The sequence below is a fragment of the Neofelis nebulosa genome, chromosome 2 (genome assembly GCF_028018385.1).
Source record: "Neofelis nebulosa isolate mNeoNeb1 chromosome 2, mNeoNeb1.pri, whole genome shotgun sequence".
Taxonomy (NCBI): Eukaryota; Metazoa; Chordata; class Mammalia; order Carnivora; family Felidae; genus Neofelis; species Neofelis nebulosa.
The window spans coordinates 179,194,241-179,212,219 of NC_080783.1; the positions used below are offsets into that span (position 1 = coordinate 179,194,241).

At 51.3% G+C, this 17,979-nt stretch overlaps 1 protein-coding gene and 1 long non-coding RNA gene across 9 annotated transcripts in view; one reads left to right on the forward strand and one right to left on the reverse strand.

Annotated features, from left to right (window-relative positions):
• Positions 1-9,655: 9,655 nt before the first annotated feature.
• On the reverse strand, positions 9,656-15,130 carry LOC131493487 (uncharacterized). Its single transcript, XR_009252704.1, has 2 exons — positions 14,974-15,130; positions 9,656-10,539 (listed from the first exon to the last, which is right to left on the reverse strand). It is a non-coding gene; the product is annotated as an uncharacterized LOC131493487 (long non-coding RNA).
• Positions 15,131-15,298: 168 nt separating this feature from the next.
• Positions 15,299-17,979, forward strand: part of LRP8 (LDL receptor related protein 8) — an 80,434-nt gene continuing 77,753 nt past the window's right edge. For 2 of the 8 annotated variants that reach the window (XM_058717324.1, XM_058717325.1), the window contains exons 1-2: positions 15,300-15,580; positions 16,354-16,473. In XM_058717324.1, coding sequence (XP_058573307.1) covers positions 15,469-15,580; positions 16,354-16,473 — 232 coding nt within the window. In that variant the 5' untranslated portion in view covers positions 15,300-15,468. Of the gene's footprint in view, positions 15,581-16,353; positions 16,474-17,979 lie in introns of all 8 variants that reach the window. The other 6 variants (XM_058717327.1, XM_058717329.1, XM_058717323.1 and 3 more) reach the window with 5 other exon arrangements.

The window sequence follows — 17,979 nt, forward strand, 5'->3', positions numbered from 1 at the left end:
TGCTGTTCCCAGTCCTGCCCTTGCCAACGCTGCACACACCAGCACAGGTGTGCAAGCCAGAAGCGGGAGAGGCCATAACGTGGATTGATTTTTTAAATTTTTAATGACATCACTTTTCTTAATGTGACTTGAGAGCCGGGCAGCCTGTCCTTCCCCACTGCTTGGGGTTCTACCTTTTGGGTCTTGGTGGCATCTTTCAGGCGGCCGATCACAACTGGAGGGCTGATGAGCAAAGCCCACAAATTCTGCATGTTCTGGACCTGGTGAAGGGGATGCAGACTCAAGATTCCCAGCTCTGCCCCCACCTGTGGGACCTTGAGCAGGTTTCCTTACATCTCTGGGCCTCAATTTCCCAGAGGGTCCGAACATTCCATGAGCAGGACACAGCCTGTACAGTAGTCTATGTTCCTGTTTGTTTTAATCAAATTCGTTGGCAACACTTAAAATATAAAAGATCAGGGAATTTCGCACAAAAACCTAGATTTTTCACTTTTTTTGAAAAATCAGATCCAGCCTCTGTAGGTCCCCCCTCTGCCAGGAAAACAATCCATTGGAGTGAGTCACATTCTCCAGTCCCTACAGGCCACACCAGTCCTGGAAGCTGGTGGGTTCTCTACGCCTGAGTCAAGTTAGGGACCCCAGGCTCTTGTCTCATGGTTCCCAGGGTTCCTGGCCCAGGCCTGGTCATTGGATGCATGGTGGGCTGATGAATGAATGAATGAAATGAACACCGAAAAAATGGTAATAATAATAATGCCTATTCCCTGTTCCTAGAGGGGCACAAGGGGGGTCCTGGTGTTTTGTAAACTTTGAGGTTCTGGGAGTCATAGTAACAACAAATACGTATGTAGCACTTATCAGGTCCCCAGCGCAAAGTAAGTTTCTTCTGTGATCTCATTTGTTCCTCATGTGGCCCTATGACGTGGGACCTCTTCTGCCCTGGGGTGGAGGGGTAAAAGGGAACAGTATACCACTTACAGGGCTGGTGGGAGGATTCATTTAATACAGGTAAAGTGCTTGGAAAGAGCCTGGCACACAGCAGGTGCTTCATAAGTGCTAGTCATCAACACACAAGTCAGGGACTCTTTTTTTTTTTTTTTTAATTTTTTTTTTAACGTTTATTTATTTTTGAGACAGAGAGAGACAGAGCATGAATGGGGGAGGGTCAGAGAGAGGGAGACACAGAATCTGAAACAGGCTCCAGGCTCTGAGCTGTCAGCACAGAGCCCAACGCGGGGCTCGAACTCACGGACCGCGAGATCATGACCTGAGCCGAAGTCGGCCCCTTAACCGACTGAGCCACCCAGGCGCCCCACAAGTCAGGAACTCTTACTAGGGACGAGCTCGTGTGGTGAAAAATGAACCCACCGAAGCTGGGAGACACTGAAACCTGCCCAAGGTCACAGTGCAAGTGTGAGAGGATTCTCGAGATGGGAAACATGTGACTTCCTGTAGCTGGGGCAACCACCATGAAGGCCGATGAGGGACTGGGTTTAGGAGAGGGTCTCTGGGAAGGGGCAGGGAGACCAGCAGGGCAGAGGGCTGGGGCCACAGTTTGGGCTTTGGCACTTTGGGCTTCTTCCATTCCTTCCCCGGGTTTGCAGCTGGTGAGTGGAGGCTGCCACCTTGCAGCCTGGGCCCAGCCCCTTTGCCCCACTACCCTATGAACAGAGACCACCATGCATGATCACATGCTGGACCCTAAACCCATATGGGCTATGGACACAGGCCCCGGGGATTCCTGTCCCAGATCGTTCTGACTGCCATTACTCCGCCCCAGGCACTGGCTGGGGACACAGGCCATAACCACCAGGACAGAGAGTTAACAGGCTGAGAACAGTGCAGGAGAGATGCCACCCATCTCCCTGGAAACCCGAGGCCAGGCTGGCCCAGCTGATTCAGGAAGGATGCATTTGCCTCCTGTTTTCCATCCTGGGGCCTCCCCCTCCACTCAGTTCCCTGAACCTGGCCTGTAACCCTACAGGGGGCCCCATGGGAGGCGAGATCACATCCTTTGCCTTCTCCTGTCCTGTATCCTGCCTCCTCCAGATCCTCTTAAGTGAAGACACTTTTACGACATTGTTCCAACATGCCCTTTCCAAGCTTGAGCCTCTGTTTGAACTATTCCCTCTGCCTGAAGCCTCCTCCTCTGGAAAGATTTTCTTTTCCCTGTGAGCAGAGTCTGTCCCACCTTCCTCTGGAATCCCATGGCCCTCACAGCCTCCGTCATACCCCCATCACACGCCATCATGACTGTGTGTCTGTCTCAAAACTCTGGTCTATGTATCTAAGAGTTTTACACAAGCACATAAGCCCTTCCTAACACACAGCAACGCCCTCAGAAACATGCAGCCACACAGAAACGTACAACAGCTCTCTTCCATAGGGTACACCCAGGCACCTAAACCCCAACTGCCAAAGGCACATGCATACACCTGTGACCCCCTAACCAAGGCACCCGTGCACATGCTTACACTCAAGCAAGCAACAGGGTAACATCTGTGAATGTACATATCCTCCCGCACACCCACATGTTCACGCTCACAGCACACGTCCAAGCACATGGGGATGCAGCTACCCCCACAGAACCTGCAGAAATAGCCTCTACACTCCCACACACGCCAGTATACAATCATGCAGAAACACGCACCGCCACCCAGCGGTGGGATCACACACGGATGTGCTGATGTGCACACACACTGAAGTCATTCCCCAGGGGGGCTGGCCGGCTCTGGCCAGAGGCTGGGAGGACATCTCCTCGGAGACAGGCTGGAGGCCACGTAGCGGGGCCTGGGAAACCAGGCCGCCACCTCCGGCTGGAGCTCAGGCCTGGAGAGGAAGATAAATGTGTGTGTTGGGCTCCTGGGTGGAGGGTCCTGGGAGGGAGGGGTCCTCTTGGGCTGATTCCTGGCTCCCGTTTTCTTCTGGCCGCTGTGCTTTCAGACCACTCCGGGCCCAGCAAGCTGCTGCCCCCACACCAGGCCCCAGCTGTTGCTTCGGGCACCCACGGCAATCTTGTCTTTAAATAGTAAGAACAAACGCTTAGCAGCATTTGCCGAACACAAGGCCAAACGGGGACAACTTCACCCCAGGGGCCTCCAGGACCTCCCCCTGGTCCTGGCCCTGACAGCACTGACATCTCAAGCCTCCTTGACACCTCTGACAGGTGGGATCGTCCTACTCACGTTAAAGGTGTGGAAACGGAGGCTTAGAGAGGTGAAGGGACTTGCCCAAAGTGACACCACTGGTGCAGAAATGGGCCATCTTTCCTGAGGGAGCTCCTGGTCCCTGCGCCCCGAGGCCGGTGCTGGGTCCCCGGAGCCCTCACCTGCCATCCACAGGAGCAGCAGAGGCAGGGAGACCTCTGGGTGGGGGGGCGTCTTTCTTTGGATCTGGGTAGATTTTGCTAGAGAGCAGTGTGGCCTTTCTGGCTCTGGGAAGCCACCTCCTGGACATGCCAGGATAGGGGCTCTGGGCCTCAACATCTTAGGTGTCAGTGGAACAGCAGCGGCTCCTGTTACCTAGTCTCCCAGCCCCACTTCCGGGTCCTAACAGGCGGTGGCCCAGTTACCAGGTGGAGGCAGCATCCCTGGCAGGTTCAACCCCAGGCTCTTACAACCCCTGATCTGAAGGAGTCGAGTGTCTCAGGCTGTCCCAGGTGCTGCGAGACGACCGCTGGACCTGGCACGAGGGTTTAAGAGATGACAGCAGAAAAAGTTCAAAGGTAGGAAACCTCAACACCAGGCTGATTGCCTTTAATTCAGCCAAACAGCCAGAGCAGAGAGCAGCTTTAGAAGAAGCCTGGGCGCTGGGCTCTCCCCCCAGGAGAGTGGGGACTCCCAGAGTGAGGCTGGACAAATAAATCCTGCCCCTCTCTGGGCCGCAGCCTCTCCAGCTGCTGGACACAAGTGGAGACTTTCAGACTATGTTCCCCATTGGGGAGGCGGCTTGGGTGGAGCAATGCCAGCTACGGGCCCCTGGGATTCCTCTTTGCCCTGCAACAGAAGCACGCGGTGTCACCACGGGCTCGCCAGACTTACTTCTTCCTCCTGGGTGCCCAGGAAGACTGCATTTCTTGCGGTCTTGCCCAAGGTGACAAAAGCCAGCAGCTGGGGTTTTTTGAAAAGGGTGTTGGCAGAGGTAATGTATGCTGCTCCCAGGCCCAGCTAGAAAACTGCTAGTATGGCACTCTTGGCTTTTTCCCTTACCTCCCACATGGCAGCGCAGTGAAGTCACATTATATACAGTGGCACTATAATGTGGAAGGAACCTGATTCCTGAGTTGTCACGTGGAAAAGAGATGCTCAGGAGAGCCACTGACCCACATTGTAGTTGTGTGAGCAAGAAATAAACTTTTATGGTGTTACCCCATTGAGATTTCGGGGTTTATTTGCTACTTTAGTAGAGCCCAGACTAGCATGACTAATATGTTCTTCGATAGATTTCAGATCTGGAGGTTTCACACAGATCTTTCTTTCTTTCTTTCTTTCTTTTTTTTTTTAAGTAGGCTCTATGCCCAATGTGGGGCTCGAACTCACAACCCTGAAATCAAGGGTTGCATTCAGTCTACCAACTGAGCCATCCAGGTGCCCCCAGATTTTTTTTAATGTTTATTTATTTTTGAGAGAGAGAGAGACAGACAGAGCATGAGCAGGAGAGGGGCAGCGAGAGAGGGAGACACAGAATCCGAAACAGGCTCCAGACTCTGAGCTGCCAGCACTGAGCCTGAAGCAGAGCACAAACCCATGAGTCATGAGATCATGACCTGAGCTGAAGTCAGACGCTTAACCAACTGAGCCACCCAGGTGTTCCGGTGCCCCCAGATTTTTCTTGAAGAAAGAATTCTACGACTAAAAAACCACATCCAAGATGTCCTCTCTCAAGTTCTCCCAGCTCTGATGTTTTGGGATTCTATATTCAGACAGCTGTGGAGCAGTGAGAGCCAGAAGTCTTGAGCTTGGTCCTTGACTGTGTGGCCTTGGGCAGGCGACACACTTTTTAGAGCCCCAGTGTCCTCATCTGTAGAGGCAGTGATACTTCGCCAACAGGGGTGCGGTGAGGATCCAAAAGGAACTGGAAACTGTAGGTGGAGGGATTGGGCTTCAGGGAATGCACTTTGCATCATTATACACATTCCACCCCCCACCCCCACTCCAGGCAAGGACAGGGAGAGACTTTTAGGCTTTATTTCTAAGGGGGGCACCTTGGAGTCCTGAAATTTCATTCATCTATTCACTGAACAAGTCACTGCTCTAGTTGCAAAGGGTACAGCAGTGACACGCCAAAGTCCTTGCATCTGGGTGTATATCCTGGTGCTGTGCTGAGTCCTGGCCCACAAGTCTTGTCTCTGCAGCCGACTGCCTCTGCTCTGTGAACAGGGATGGCTCACGCCCATTGAGAGTTTACCATGTTCCAGCCCCTTTATGATTCCATTAAGCCTCCATGAGGTAGATACGTTCTTCACCCTCATTTTACAGAGTAGGAAACCGGAGTCACAGTGAGACTGAGTCACTGCCCAAGGTTACACAGGTAGAACTTGGCAAGGCTGGGATGGGAACCCAGGGCTCGCACACAAGACCACTGAGCATTTCTGCAGAGTGTGTCACCTCGGCAGAACGTGTCAGCATGGGTGTGCGGGTGGCCACAAGGGATGCAGGAGGGGAGCCTGGGCTGGGGTGGGCTTCCAAGACCTAGCAGAATAGTAAAATCTCTTTATTGCTTTGTCTCCTTCTGTGCCTCTGACTCTCTCCAGTTTTCTCCTTAACCTCATTTGATATAACTCTTCCTGACTTCATAGTTCTCTGAGCCTCACCGATTCTTTCAGTGCCTTCTCCCCACCCTCAGGATATGGACCAGGTCCCAGGCTCGGCATTCAAGGCCCCCAGGAGGTCTCCTTTGCAGGCTTGCTTCCTGCCCCTGTGCTGCCCTGTGCCCTGTGCTCCGCACAGATTGACCTGTGTGAACTGCCTTTTCTGAGTCCAGCTGGCTCTTTTCCACCACTGCTCTCTACATGTTGTTTTCTCTGCTGAGACCACTCTTCCCCACTTGTCCCACCCAGCTCCCCACAGTTCCCTGGGTCCCTGGGTTGGGCTATGTTTGCACCCTTGCTGGGCCACACCCCAGGCTATGTCACTACCATGGTGTGCTGGACTGTCACAGTCTCCCTGTCCACCTGAACCTTGACAGCTCCTCAAGGGCAGGGCCAGGTTGGGTCCCCACCATTGCTCAGCATAGAGCCTGGCACAGAGGGAGTGTCATTGATCCTGGGTGGCCCTGTACTGTGAGTGAAATTTTAGGGACCTCTAGAGGACCATCCCATACTGAGTGACAGGTGGAGAAGAGGGCAGAGTGGGACCTGGGGAAGGATGGGGGGTGAGGACCAAGGCGTAGGGAGGTCAGAGTGGCCAGAGGGGTTCATCCGAGGTCCCAAGGACAGATACCCAGACTGGTTCAGAAGAATGCCCAGGCCAAACCACAGATACCCTATTACAGTGCAGCCACAGATACCCTATTACATTGTGATGAATAATTATGTTGGGACAACAGGTGTAAATCTGGGAATACCGGATGTCTGACCACCCTGGATATGAAGCATAATCATGAAAACCTTTGAACCCAATAAAACCATGAGAGCGTGACTAATACGTGGGCTTCGTCCTTTCCCCATTCCCTTGCCTTCCTTACAGAAGAAACTGCTATCTAGAATTTTGCATGAATCGTTTCCGCAATAAAAAAACCCCCGAAAACCAAAACACTTGTATTACATACCACATATGTATGAAAACCTAAACAACATAGTTTATTTTTGCTTGTGTTTGAACCTTAAAAGTGTTGGATCGTGTTGCATGGAGTCTTCTGTGACAAGCTTTTCTCACTCAGTGTTATGTTTCTAAGATTCCTTCACATAGTTGGCTGCGGTTAGATCTGATTCATTTCCACTGCTGTGTGGGGTTTCATTATATGGAGATAGCACAGTTTATTAATTCATTTTCCTGCTTAAAGACACCAGCTTGGTTTTGAAGTTTTTGCTACTGTATGTTTATTTTTGAAATAGAGAGAGAGAGAGAGAGAGAGCACTGAGAGAGGGAGGGGCAGAGAGAGAGAGGGAGACACAGAATCTGAAGCAGGATCCAGGCTCTGAGCTGTCAGCACAGAGCCTGATGCGGGGCTCGAACCCACAAACCATGAGATCATGACCTGAGCTGAAGTCAAACCCTTAACCCACTGAGCCACCCAGGTGCCCCTATTTTTTTTCTTTTTTTCTTTTTCTTTTTTTTTTTTTTAATTGAGTTGCTGTCTTCTCTTATTAACTTGCAAGAATTCGTTATGGATTCTGAGTAGTAATGCTTTTTTTTGTTATGTGTGCTTCAATACATCCTCCCAATTTATAACCTACCTTTTCAACAGTCAGAAAAAAATTAACTTGGAGGAAGCAGAGACTATGCATAGTGATAAACACTTTAACAAAAACAACAACAACAAACATTGTTAACATTAACATCCTCAAAAAAAAAAAAAAGAAAAATACTGCATCCATAAAAAAAAAAAAGACAAGTTACTATGCAAAAGCAGTGGTCAGAGAACAAATAAGGAGCTCTTGGAAATGTGCTGAGAAAAAGGAAAAAAAAAAGCAACTCTGTAGGTCATTGAAGAAATTTTCCAGAATGGAGAACAAAAAGAGGTGGAAAAAAAAAAATATATATATATACGTATATATATAAAGAATGTAGAAAAGTGCCTGGCTGGCTCAGTTGGTAAAGCCTACAACTTTTAGTCTCAGGGTTGTGAGTTCAAGCCCCACGTTGGGTGTGGAGATTACTTAAAAAATATAAATAAATAAAAATAAAAATAAAAGAATGTAGAAGACCAGTACAGAGGGCCAATATTGAAATAATTAAAGAGAGTCAGAAAGAGAAGAAAAAACAACAACAAAAGAGAAAGTGGAGGTGAGGAAATCATTATAGAGGTAGTTCCAGAAAATTTTTTCCAGATTGAAGATGAATTTCCAGAACGAGGTGACCTACTGCGTGCCCGGCACAATGAATGGAAATAGATTTTACCCCAAGACACACTGAGGACACAGGAGACTAAAAGCTTCCAGAGAGAAAGAGTAGGGCTCTGATAAAAAATGATGAAACAGAATGACATTGAACTTTTCGACAGAAACTAGAAGACACTGGAGCAAGCCTTCACAACTCAGAAGGAAAATGATTTCCAACTTAGAATTCAATACCTAGTTATGCTATTGAGTAAATGTGAGGCACTTTTAGAAATGCAAGGTCTCCAAAAATATACCTCAAATACCTCCTTCTAGAAAGCTGTGGGTAGGTGTTCCCCCCAATCCAGATGTGAGTATAAAAAGAGGAAGATGTGGGGGGGCGCCTGGGTGGCTCAGTCGGTTGAGCGTCCGACTTCAGCTCAGGTCATGATCTCACGGTCTGTGGGTTGGAGCCCCGTGTCAGGCTCTGTGCTGACAGCTCAGAGCCTGGAGCCTGCTTCCAGTCCTGTGTCTCCCTCTCTCTTTGCCACTTCCCCACTCTCACTTTGTCTCACTCTGTCTCTCAAAAATAAATAAATGTAAAAAAGTTAAAAAAAAAAAAAAGAGGAAGATGTGGGATGTGGGAAGCAAGGGATTTGACATAAGAGAAAAGTCCAGAGAAACCTCCAGGTGACCGTGAAGGGAAAGTCCAGGACGAGAGCTGAGCAGCTGGCCCTGCCGTCCACCTGTCCAGATAGAGTCGTCAGAGATCTGCAGGGACTTCCTCCACACGAGTCAGTGAGTCCTTAATATGGGTGATTGTGTTAAGAGGAGATTTACACAAATTCAGGGAGAGTTTGGGGATGAATAAGGGATGAATACATAGAAAATTAAGCAAAGAATAAAACAATAAAAATAAAAAGAATCAATTATTAATTCCAGGAAAGACACAAAGTTGTGCAGGAAAAAAATTCATCATGGCACACTGGGAATAGCATTTATTTTGTTGTGATCACATAAAAATCCTCCCAAGATATGCCACCCAAAGTATAGGCAACAAAGGAAAAATAGACATATTGGACTATATTAAAAATAAGAGTTGTGCATCAAAGGACACAATCAACAGAGTGAATAAGCTACCCATGGGATGGGAGAAAACCTTTGCAAATCATGTATACAATAAGGGGCTAATATCCAGAATATATAAAGAATTCCTACAATTCAACAACAACAAGACCAAACAACTTGATTTAAAAAATGGGCCAAGAACTCGAATGGACATTTTTCCTAAGAAAATGTATAAATAGCTAAGAAGCACATGAGATGATCCTCAACATCACTAATCATCAAGGAAATGCAAATCAAAACCACAGTGAGATACTACCTCGTACCCTTAGAATGACTACTGTCAAAAAAGTAAGAGCAAAAGCAGAAAATAGCAAGTGTTGGTGAGGATGTTGAGAAATTGGAGGCCTTGTGCCATGTTGGTGAAAATATAAAATGGTGCAGTCGCTGTGGAAAACAGTATGGAAGTGCTTCAGAAAATTAAAAATAGAATCATTATATGATCTAGCAACTCCACTCCTGGGTAGATACCCAAAATAACTGAAAGCAGGATCTTGAAGAGATATTTGTACACCCATATTCATAGCAGAATTATTCACAAGAGCCAAGAGATGGAAGCAACCCAAGTGGCAATGGGCTTATTTATTTATCAATGGATAAATACATAAACAAAATGTGAAATACACACACAATGGAATATTGCTCAGCTTTATAAAGGAAGGAAGTTCTATAGTACACTACAACATGGATGAACACGAAGACACTGTAAGTGAAACAAGCCAATCATAAAAGAGCAAATATGGGGGGGGGCACCTGGCTGGCTCAGTTGGAAGAGCATGTGACTCTTCATCTTGAGGTTCTGAGTTCAAGCCCCACACTGGGTGTAGAGATTACTAAAAAAACTCCAGCTCTTCTGAGAGTACATAGCCAGGAGGCAAGAAACCAAGGTGGGGTTGGTCCTGCTCTGCCTGTGGTCTGCTATGAAACCGTGAAACACCTTCATCCTCTCAGTTGCTGGGTGTCTCCATCTGTGTCATGAAGGGGTTCTTGCAGCTAATAGCAATGATGTTCATGGTAACTGTAGATAATCGTTATGGAGGCTTACTCTGTACTCTTAACTCACAGAAACAACAACAATACCAACACTTATACAGGGTGTGCTATGTATCGAAAACTCTTCTGAGCACTTTATGTATACTAACTTCGTTCATCCTCACGAATTCTATGAGATGGCAATTCTATGAGTGTGGCAACCAGTCTCCAAGAGGCTCACGGTGATTTATGTCTTCTGGCTGGTATGCTGCTGTATGGTCCCTTCCCACATGGACGAGAGCTGACCTGGGTAACCAGTAGGATATTGCAGAAATGATGCAGTACAACTTCCACAGTTAGATCATAAAAAGACATTATGACTTTCTCCTTGCTTTCTCTGTCTCTCTTGAATGGGTAACGGTGGGAGAAGCTGGCCGCCATGTTGTAAGAGCACTCAAGCAGTCCTGTGGAGAAATCCATGTGGTGAAAAACTGAGTCATACTGTCAAAGCCAACAAGAACTTGCCAGCCATGTGAGTGAGACAACCCAGACCCTCTAGGCCCAGTTAAACCTTCAGAAGGCCACAGCACCACTAACATTGTGACCCAACTAAGCTGCTTCCAAATTCCCAGCCCATAGACACTGTGAGAAATAATAAATATTTATTGTTGCTTTAAGTTGCTAAGTTTTGGTGTATTTTGTTATGCAGTCATAGATAACTAATACTATTAGGTAACATTGTCATCCCCATTTTATAGATAAGAACACTGAGGCACAGAGAGCTCAAATAACTTGCCCTGGGTCACACAGTTAGCAAGTGATTTAAACCTTGGCAGTTTGGACCTATATAAGTACACGTAATGAATGAGAATACCTTTTTTACAGGAATGAAGATATTCTGTCTATCCAGAGAGAGTAAGAGGAAAAAATACAGAGAAAAGTGGCAAAGAGAAATTAGCAATTAGCTCACAGTACAGCGGGAAAGACTTGGGCTAGACTTCTGTAAACTGAAGGCCATGGACAGTGGGAGAGCTCTGCTGCCCTTACAGCTCAGCTCTGATTATCTCAGGTCGTTGGTTTGTTACCCTGGCTGTGTGGGTGACATAGCCTTGGGTACCTGGGCGTGGGAATCTGACCCCCCTGAGCAGCCCCACCAGGGGTTATTACCCTGCATTGTCATTGTCTGCCCCCAGACCAGAGATCCTCAAAGGCAGGGACTTAGTCTTGCTCATCTGTGCCTCACCTAGCACAAGTCCAGTCAAGGAAGTCTGGGGAGATATATGCAGAAAGCCTTTAGGCTCTGGCTGTGACCTTTCTGGATGAGGCTGGAAGGCTTCCCAGAGGAGGAGGCATTTGAGCTCAGGCTCAAAGGATGAAATAGAAGTCAGACAGTGCAAGAGTGTTCTAGGCAGAGGGTACAGACTGGCAAAAGCTCCAGTTCTTGTGGGGCCAAGGTGAGGGAGTGGAGCGTGCATCGGGTGAGCTGCTGGGCCCCAGCAGTTCTGGAGGCAGAACATGGAGGCTTGGGCAGGGCAGAGTGACGTGCTGACAGCAGGTGGAATGACATTTGTTTCTTTCTCGTGGCAAACTCACTACGCTTGGGGTTGGGTTTGAGGGTTTTCTTTGGACACCCAAAAGCGGACACGGCCTGTACGCTTGCTTGAGTCACCCCAGGATGGAGAGAGAGGACGAGTGGGGACAAATCACCCAGGCAGCAAAAACTGTACCCCAGTGTCCATTTGGTGCCTGGTGTCTGTCAAGGGCTGGGCTTTCTCCAACTGCCCCTCCCCGGAATTAGCCAACTTACATGCCCTGAAAATTTCCCAGTTCTGCCACCTGGGTTCAAATGTTGGCTCTGTCATCTACTAGCTGTGTGACCTCCCCATTCCTTAGCGTGCTCATCTGCAAAGTGGGATAAACACACAACCTGCCTCGGGGGGGATATTATAAGGACTAAATGAGTTAAAGCATTTAAAGCACTTCGATGGTGCTTGCCCCCAGCAAGTGTACTGTAAGAATTAGCTGTTATCATTACTTGATATGGTTTACCTGTTAACCTTCTCGAGTATTTAAGCATCATTTATCAAACTCTAGTTGTGCGGCAGGCCTTGTACTTATCCTCTGAAAATAAGAATGAGTACGACATAGTCCTCCTGGGGGTACAGAAAACTTCAGCAAGGCAGAAACAGATATTGGTCAAATGTGCCCCATGCCAGAGACCCAGAAGTTCAGGAGAGTTGCTTCCTGTCCTCAGGGAGGTCACAGGCTGACTAGGGAGAGAGGGAAGTGGCCCAAGTTGGCTGTGGACTGAGGGGAGCCTAGAAAACCTCTGATGTGGGCTGTTGAGAAACAAGGAGCTGCCCATCTTGGCCACTGGATCTGGGGGAGACCGTATGAACAAAGATCTCCCTTGGGAGGGGAAGTCAGTGAATGCCTGGGCTCAATCTTTATTCTTTGAGTGTTGGGAAGTCACTGGGGGTTTTTGAAAAGGGAGTTGTGTTTGAATTATAGTAACATAAATAATGGTTAATATGCGCCAACTGTATACTTCATCCTGTGCATACATAATCTCATCTAATATAATCCTCACAACCCTGTGAGATGAGTTCTGTCATCATTCCCATTTTAGAGGAAGACACTGAGCTACAGAGGTTAAGTGAGTTGCCCAAGGTCACATAGCTAGGAAGGGAATGAACAGATTTAAACCCAGGCAGTCTAACCCAGAGCCCATGCTCTTAACCTCTCTAACCTTGCTGCCTCTGAACTGCAATCCACACAATAATCTTAAAACTAGAATCTATCTTGGAAATTCCCCATCTCCCCCATTTCTCAGATGAGAAACTGAGGCTTAACAATGGGGACTGACTTTCTTAAGATCACAGAGTGGAGGAGGAGCCGCTGACTTGGAGAGGTCAGTCTGGGCTACACGAGGGACTCCATCCTGGGCTCCATAGTCCCAGGCATCCTGTTGTCACAGCAGGCATCACCGTGCTTGGAATAAAACCCAAACTCCTTGCTGTGACCTACAAAGCCCTCATGTGATCAGAGCCTTCCTGACTCCCTCTGACCTCACCTGATGCACCCACCTTCTCCTCACCAGCAGGTTCCAGCCCTGTCATGCTGTTCCTTTTGCCAGGAATGCCCTTCCACCTGCTCTTCATGTTGTTGGGCATTTAGTCCATTTGGGCTGCCATAACAAAATACCATAATAGACTGGGTGGCTTATAAACAACAGAAATTCAAGTCTCACAGGTCTGGAGGCTGAATGTCCCAGATCAAGGCACCGAAAGATCAAGACACCAGCGGATTTGGTATCTGATGAGAGCCCACTCCCTAGTTCACAGATGACTGTCTTCTCACAGTGTCCTCACATGGCAGAAGGGCCCAGAGATCCCTCTGAGGCTTCTTTTATAAGGGCACTAATTCTATTCACGTTCTAATTGTCTCCCAAAAGACCCACCTCCAAATACCCTTGCACTGTACACTAAGTTTCAACATATGAATTTTGGAAGGACACACACATTCAATCTAGAGCATCCTTCTTGCCATTCAGGGAAATGTCACCTCCTCAGAGATGCCTTCTCTGTTTACCTGTTATTTCCCATCACTCTCACATCACCGTGTTTTATTTTTTTTTCATAGTAGTTATGATGATCTGAAATGATCTTTTTTGTTTTCTTGCCTTTGTGTTTTCCTTTCCCAAGGAAGATGTAAGCTGCAGGAGAACAAAGAGAGACCTCCTCTATTTCCACACTGTATCCCTGGGCCTCAGATAATGCCGGGCACAGAGTAGGTGCTCCATAAGTTTTTGCGGAAAGTGTGCATGCATTTCATTGTGTGTTAATGGCCTGTCTCCCCACCAGTCAGGGACTTCACCAGGACTGGTACCATGTCTGATTCACCTTGTCGCCCCTAGGCCCAGGAAAGCGTTGGCACAGAGCAGGGCTGGGATATAGTTGTTAAATGACTGAATGAACAAAGGATAGAAGGGGTAATGGCAAGAGCCATTGCTGGGCTCTCTGGAGTCTGTGCCCCTCTCCTATGAGGTGGCCACAGCCATTGCCAAGGGGCTGCCCCCTGTGGGAAGGAATATGGCTCAGTAATAGGGCTGCTGATGAGACAGTGGCTTCCAGGCCTGGGACTAACAGCTCCTGAAGCTCCCTCTTCTGCCCCTCTGTCATGGAGAAGAAGGGGCAGGGGGAGATGGAAGAGGGGGATTTCTACTGGGCCTAGACACCTGCCAGTCTGTCTCTTTTAGTGGCCAATGCCCTCAAACCTTATTTTCCAAAGAAGGTTGTGTGGGCTCGACCTCACTTACCAGCAGGCAGCTAAAATCTAGTTCCCAGTCTGTTCTCTGCACCCTGGCATGGGTGAGATGGGACTAGAACCCTCCAGAGACTTCTCCTTCATACAGAGGGTGGACAGAGGCCCTGGGTGTGTGTCCCCTATAGGCAGGGATAACACATTCCTTTTGTGGAGCGCCACAGTCCCCTCCCTTGTCCATCATAGCAAAGAATTTGGTGTTGTCCCTGCAGGCCCCCCCGATTGCCCCTTTGCCTGGCGCCATGGAGAATGCTGAAAAGGATGAATGCATAAAGTCCGTGTGCCAGACTGAAGCCACCTGCCTCACATCCTCAGCCACGGTCACATGAGCATGTAATATGCACAGAGGCACATGGGCACATTAACCAGTTCCACACATGCATCATATCTGGGTGGGAGCGGATGAGGCGTGCTTAGGTCCAGTCCAGCTCCCCCAGCTTCTCCTGATCTCACACGTCTTGGTATGGAGACCCTGACCCACCACCACCACCTCTGTCCCATGTGCACACTGCACAGGCCTGTGCACCAGGGAACATCATCTCCCATCCAGCCCAGGTTCACTCTTTCTTACTCACCCCTCAGCCTCCTATCTATCAGCCTGTCACCTCCTCCAGGCAGCCAGTGCTGCTTTCCCTGGCCTGGCTGCTACCTCTGGGGCAGGGGCCTCGCCCGGCTCATTCCAGCGTCTGCGGCTCCCACTCGCCAGCGGGCCCTCAGCAGGGTCACCGAGAGCCAGCCGAGGGAGGAGTGGACCAAGGACAGGAGGGAGGAGGGAGAGGCGGCGGCGGCGGGAGGAGCGTGGGGCGGAGGCGGCCGCGGGAGGGGGCGCGCGCGCCGGCGGCGGCCGCCCAGGGCCGGGGCCGCGCGCCCAGCCTGAGCCCGCCCCGCCGCCGAGCGTCACGGAACCTGCTTGAAATGCAGCCGAGGAGCCGGGGCGGGCGGCAGCGGCGGCGGCGGCGGCGGGGGCAGCGGCAGCCCCGGCGCCGCGGCAAGGACTCGGCGGGCTGAGGCGCGGCGGCGGCAGCCGCACTGGGTGCGCGGGGCGCGGCGGCCGGAGCCCGGGGCCCGCCATGGGCCGCCCCGAGCGGGGCGCGCTCCGGCCGCTGGCGCTGCTGCTGTTGCTGCTGCTGCTGCAGCTCCAGCATCTCGCGGCGGCGGCAGATCCACAGCGCGGCGGCGAAGGTGCGTGAGGCTGGTCCCTGGCCGGGCTCTGAGCCCCGGAGCCGCCAACAAAGCGCGGCCCGGGGACCGGGATGCGGGTTGCGCTGGGGCCCCGAGCCCGGGCCTGGGTGGGTTAGGCTTTTCGGGACCCAGTTATCCTTCAATTTGCCCTCGACCCCCTCCCCCGCGGCTCCCGGTGTTGTTGGCTCTGCCCTCTGGCACCTGCTCCTGGGGGATGGGCCCCGTGGGGGCCAGGCGGGCCGGGAACTTTGCAGGTTAGGGGTGGTCATTGATGATTTTGGGTGGGCTGCGTGAATCTCGCCAGTGGGGTTTATTTGACACGCACGCCTCGCGGCGGCGGTGAGAGCTGAGCCGGGAGACTTCCCCGCTTGACAATGCGTTTCCGGCGACCCCTGCGCGCCGCCGAGAAAGAGGGGCTGCGTGCGAGGGGGATGTGCCCGCAGCGCCCAGTGCTTGCGTCGCGGCGTGTTCGGGGGCTCCCTGTGGGCCCTGTCTGCGTAGATCTCTGGCTATGGGCCGTGAGTGCGAGTGAGTGTTCTAAATGGGGGGTATAGTCAAATCGTGTGACACGGACAGTGTGCTTGGCCTCGTCGTGCCACGGAGTAGCCCGCCATCCCGTTACCATTCCCCTCCTTCCGGATCGAGGGTGCCCGAGGCCTCCCGAGGTCGTTAGCTCCATCATCGCCCCCTCTCCTGCACCCCAGTAGACCCCTCCCCCCAGCCAGGACTGCGCTATCCGCCACCCTGCTCACGCCCCCATCTTCCCCGCGCAGGGCTGGTCAAAGAGTGCGAAGAAGACCAATTCCGGTGCCGGAATGAGCGCTGCATCCCCTCCGTGTGGAGGTGCGACGAGGACGACGACTGCTCGGACAACAGCGACGAGGACGACTGCCGTGAGTGGCCGGCGGGGGAGGAAGGCACCGGGGCGGGGGCGGGGGGCTCCTTGCTCAACGCACACGTGGCTGCAGCCGCCGCTGGGCCACCTGTGTGGATCTCACTGCCAGGAAGCTGCCCAGGCGCCGCCTTCCTTAGGATTGGGTGGCCCTTGGCGACCCAGCGTGAGCTGGGCGTCCAGCGTGTCCTAATGAGGTCGGGGGCGGAGCCCCAGTCGGTGTGGCCCAGGAGGATGGCGCGCCACGCCCGGGTTGCTGGGCCGGAACGGGACCGTCCCTGTACGCGTCTAGCTTCCTGCGATCGGGTACTCCTGGACTCCTGCGTCGGCCCCACGGAACGCACCAGTGTTTCAAAGTTCCAGGCAATTCCGGGCTTCGCCAGGCTCCTTTCCTTGCTGGTTTTTTGTGAATGAATGGGCTCCCCGGGGCCCCTGATTGGCTAGGCGAGGACCACCCCATAGGCCCCCGTGGCCGGAGCGGCCAATCGTGGAGCCGGAGGGTGTGCAGTTTTCTGGCGCCCAGGGTGCAGGGGCCCTGCCCCGGCCCCGCCCCGGCCACACCTCCGCATGCATCTCTTGGGTTGCTAGAGCTGGCAAGGCCCTGGCGCTGGCTCCCGCTTCTTTTCTGCCTAGTCACGGTGGAGAGTTTTTTGTGCCACCCTGGGCTCTACTGCCAGCCCGGCTCGGGCATGAGTCATGGGGCAGACTAGGAAGGAGGGGGCCGGGAGGAACGGTTTGCTTCCTGGAGAGGGCCCGAGGATTGCGAGGCTGCGCGTGAACCCTCCGTGGTGGCCGTGTGCACGTGGCGGGCCTTCTTTGCTGAGTGTGGTGTTTGTACACTTGGGCGCTACAGCTTTGCAAGTTCTTTCCTGGGGTGTTTGTGGGACAGAAGTGAGTTCGCCGGCAGTTACCGTGAAGGAGTGTATTTCCAGGAACAGAAAAACAGGGCTCTTTAGAAACAGACGCAGGTGGTCATTATTCATCGTTACTGAATGCCTGCTCTGTGCCAGCACTGGGGCACTTTGAACAACAGGCCCACTCCTGCAGGCCAGGGAGGCCCATAGGCTCTGCAGGAGGGCAACAGGTGGACAGATCCACAGCACCACACAGTGGCAGGATGGGTAGAGGGACACCTGGACCGACACTGTGTTGAGTCCTTGAGGCTTTTGTGTTTGTTTGTTTGTTTGTTTTATCATGGGTTTGCCAGTCAGCCTCTGGATTCATTCTCAGACCCAACCCAGAGTTGGTTCTGTGTTTTGGCCCTTCCCGTCCTGTCTCTATCTCCTCACCTGACCACTCGGACTAATCATTCTTGCCCTGTATTTGAACACCAGTTCTCTTCGTGTAATTGGAAGTAACGAGACTAACATGTGCTGACCATTCATTAGCTGTGTGCCCGCACCGTGGTAAGTGCTTATCTTGCATAAGCTCCTTTAATCTTCTGAACAGCCCTGTTTTACAGACTAAAGAAACTGAGGCACTGAGAGATTAAGTTGAGCTATTGAGC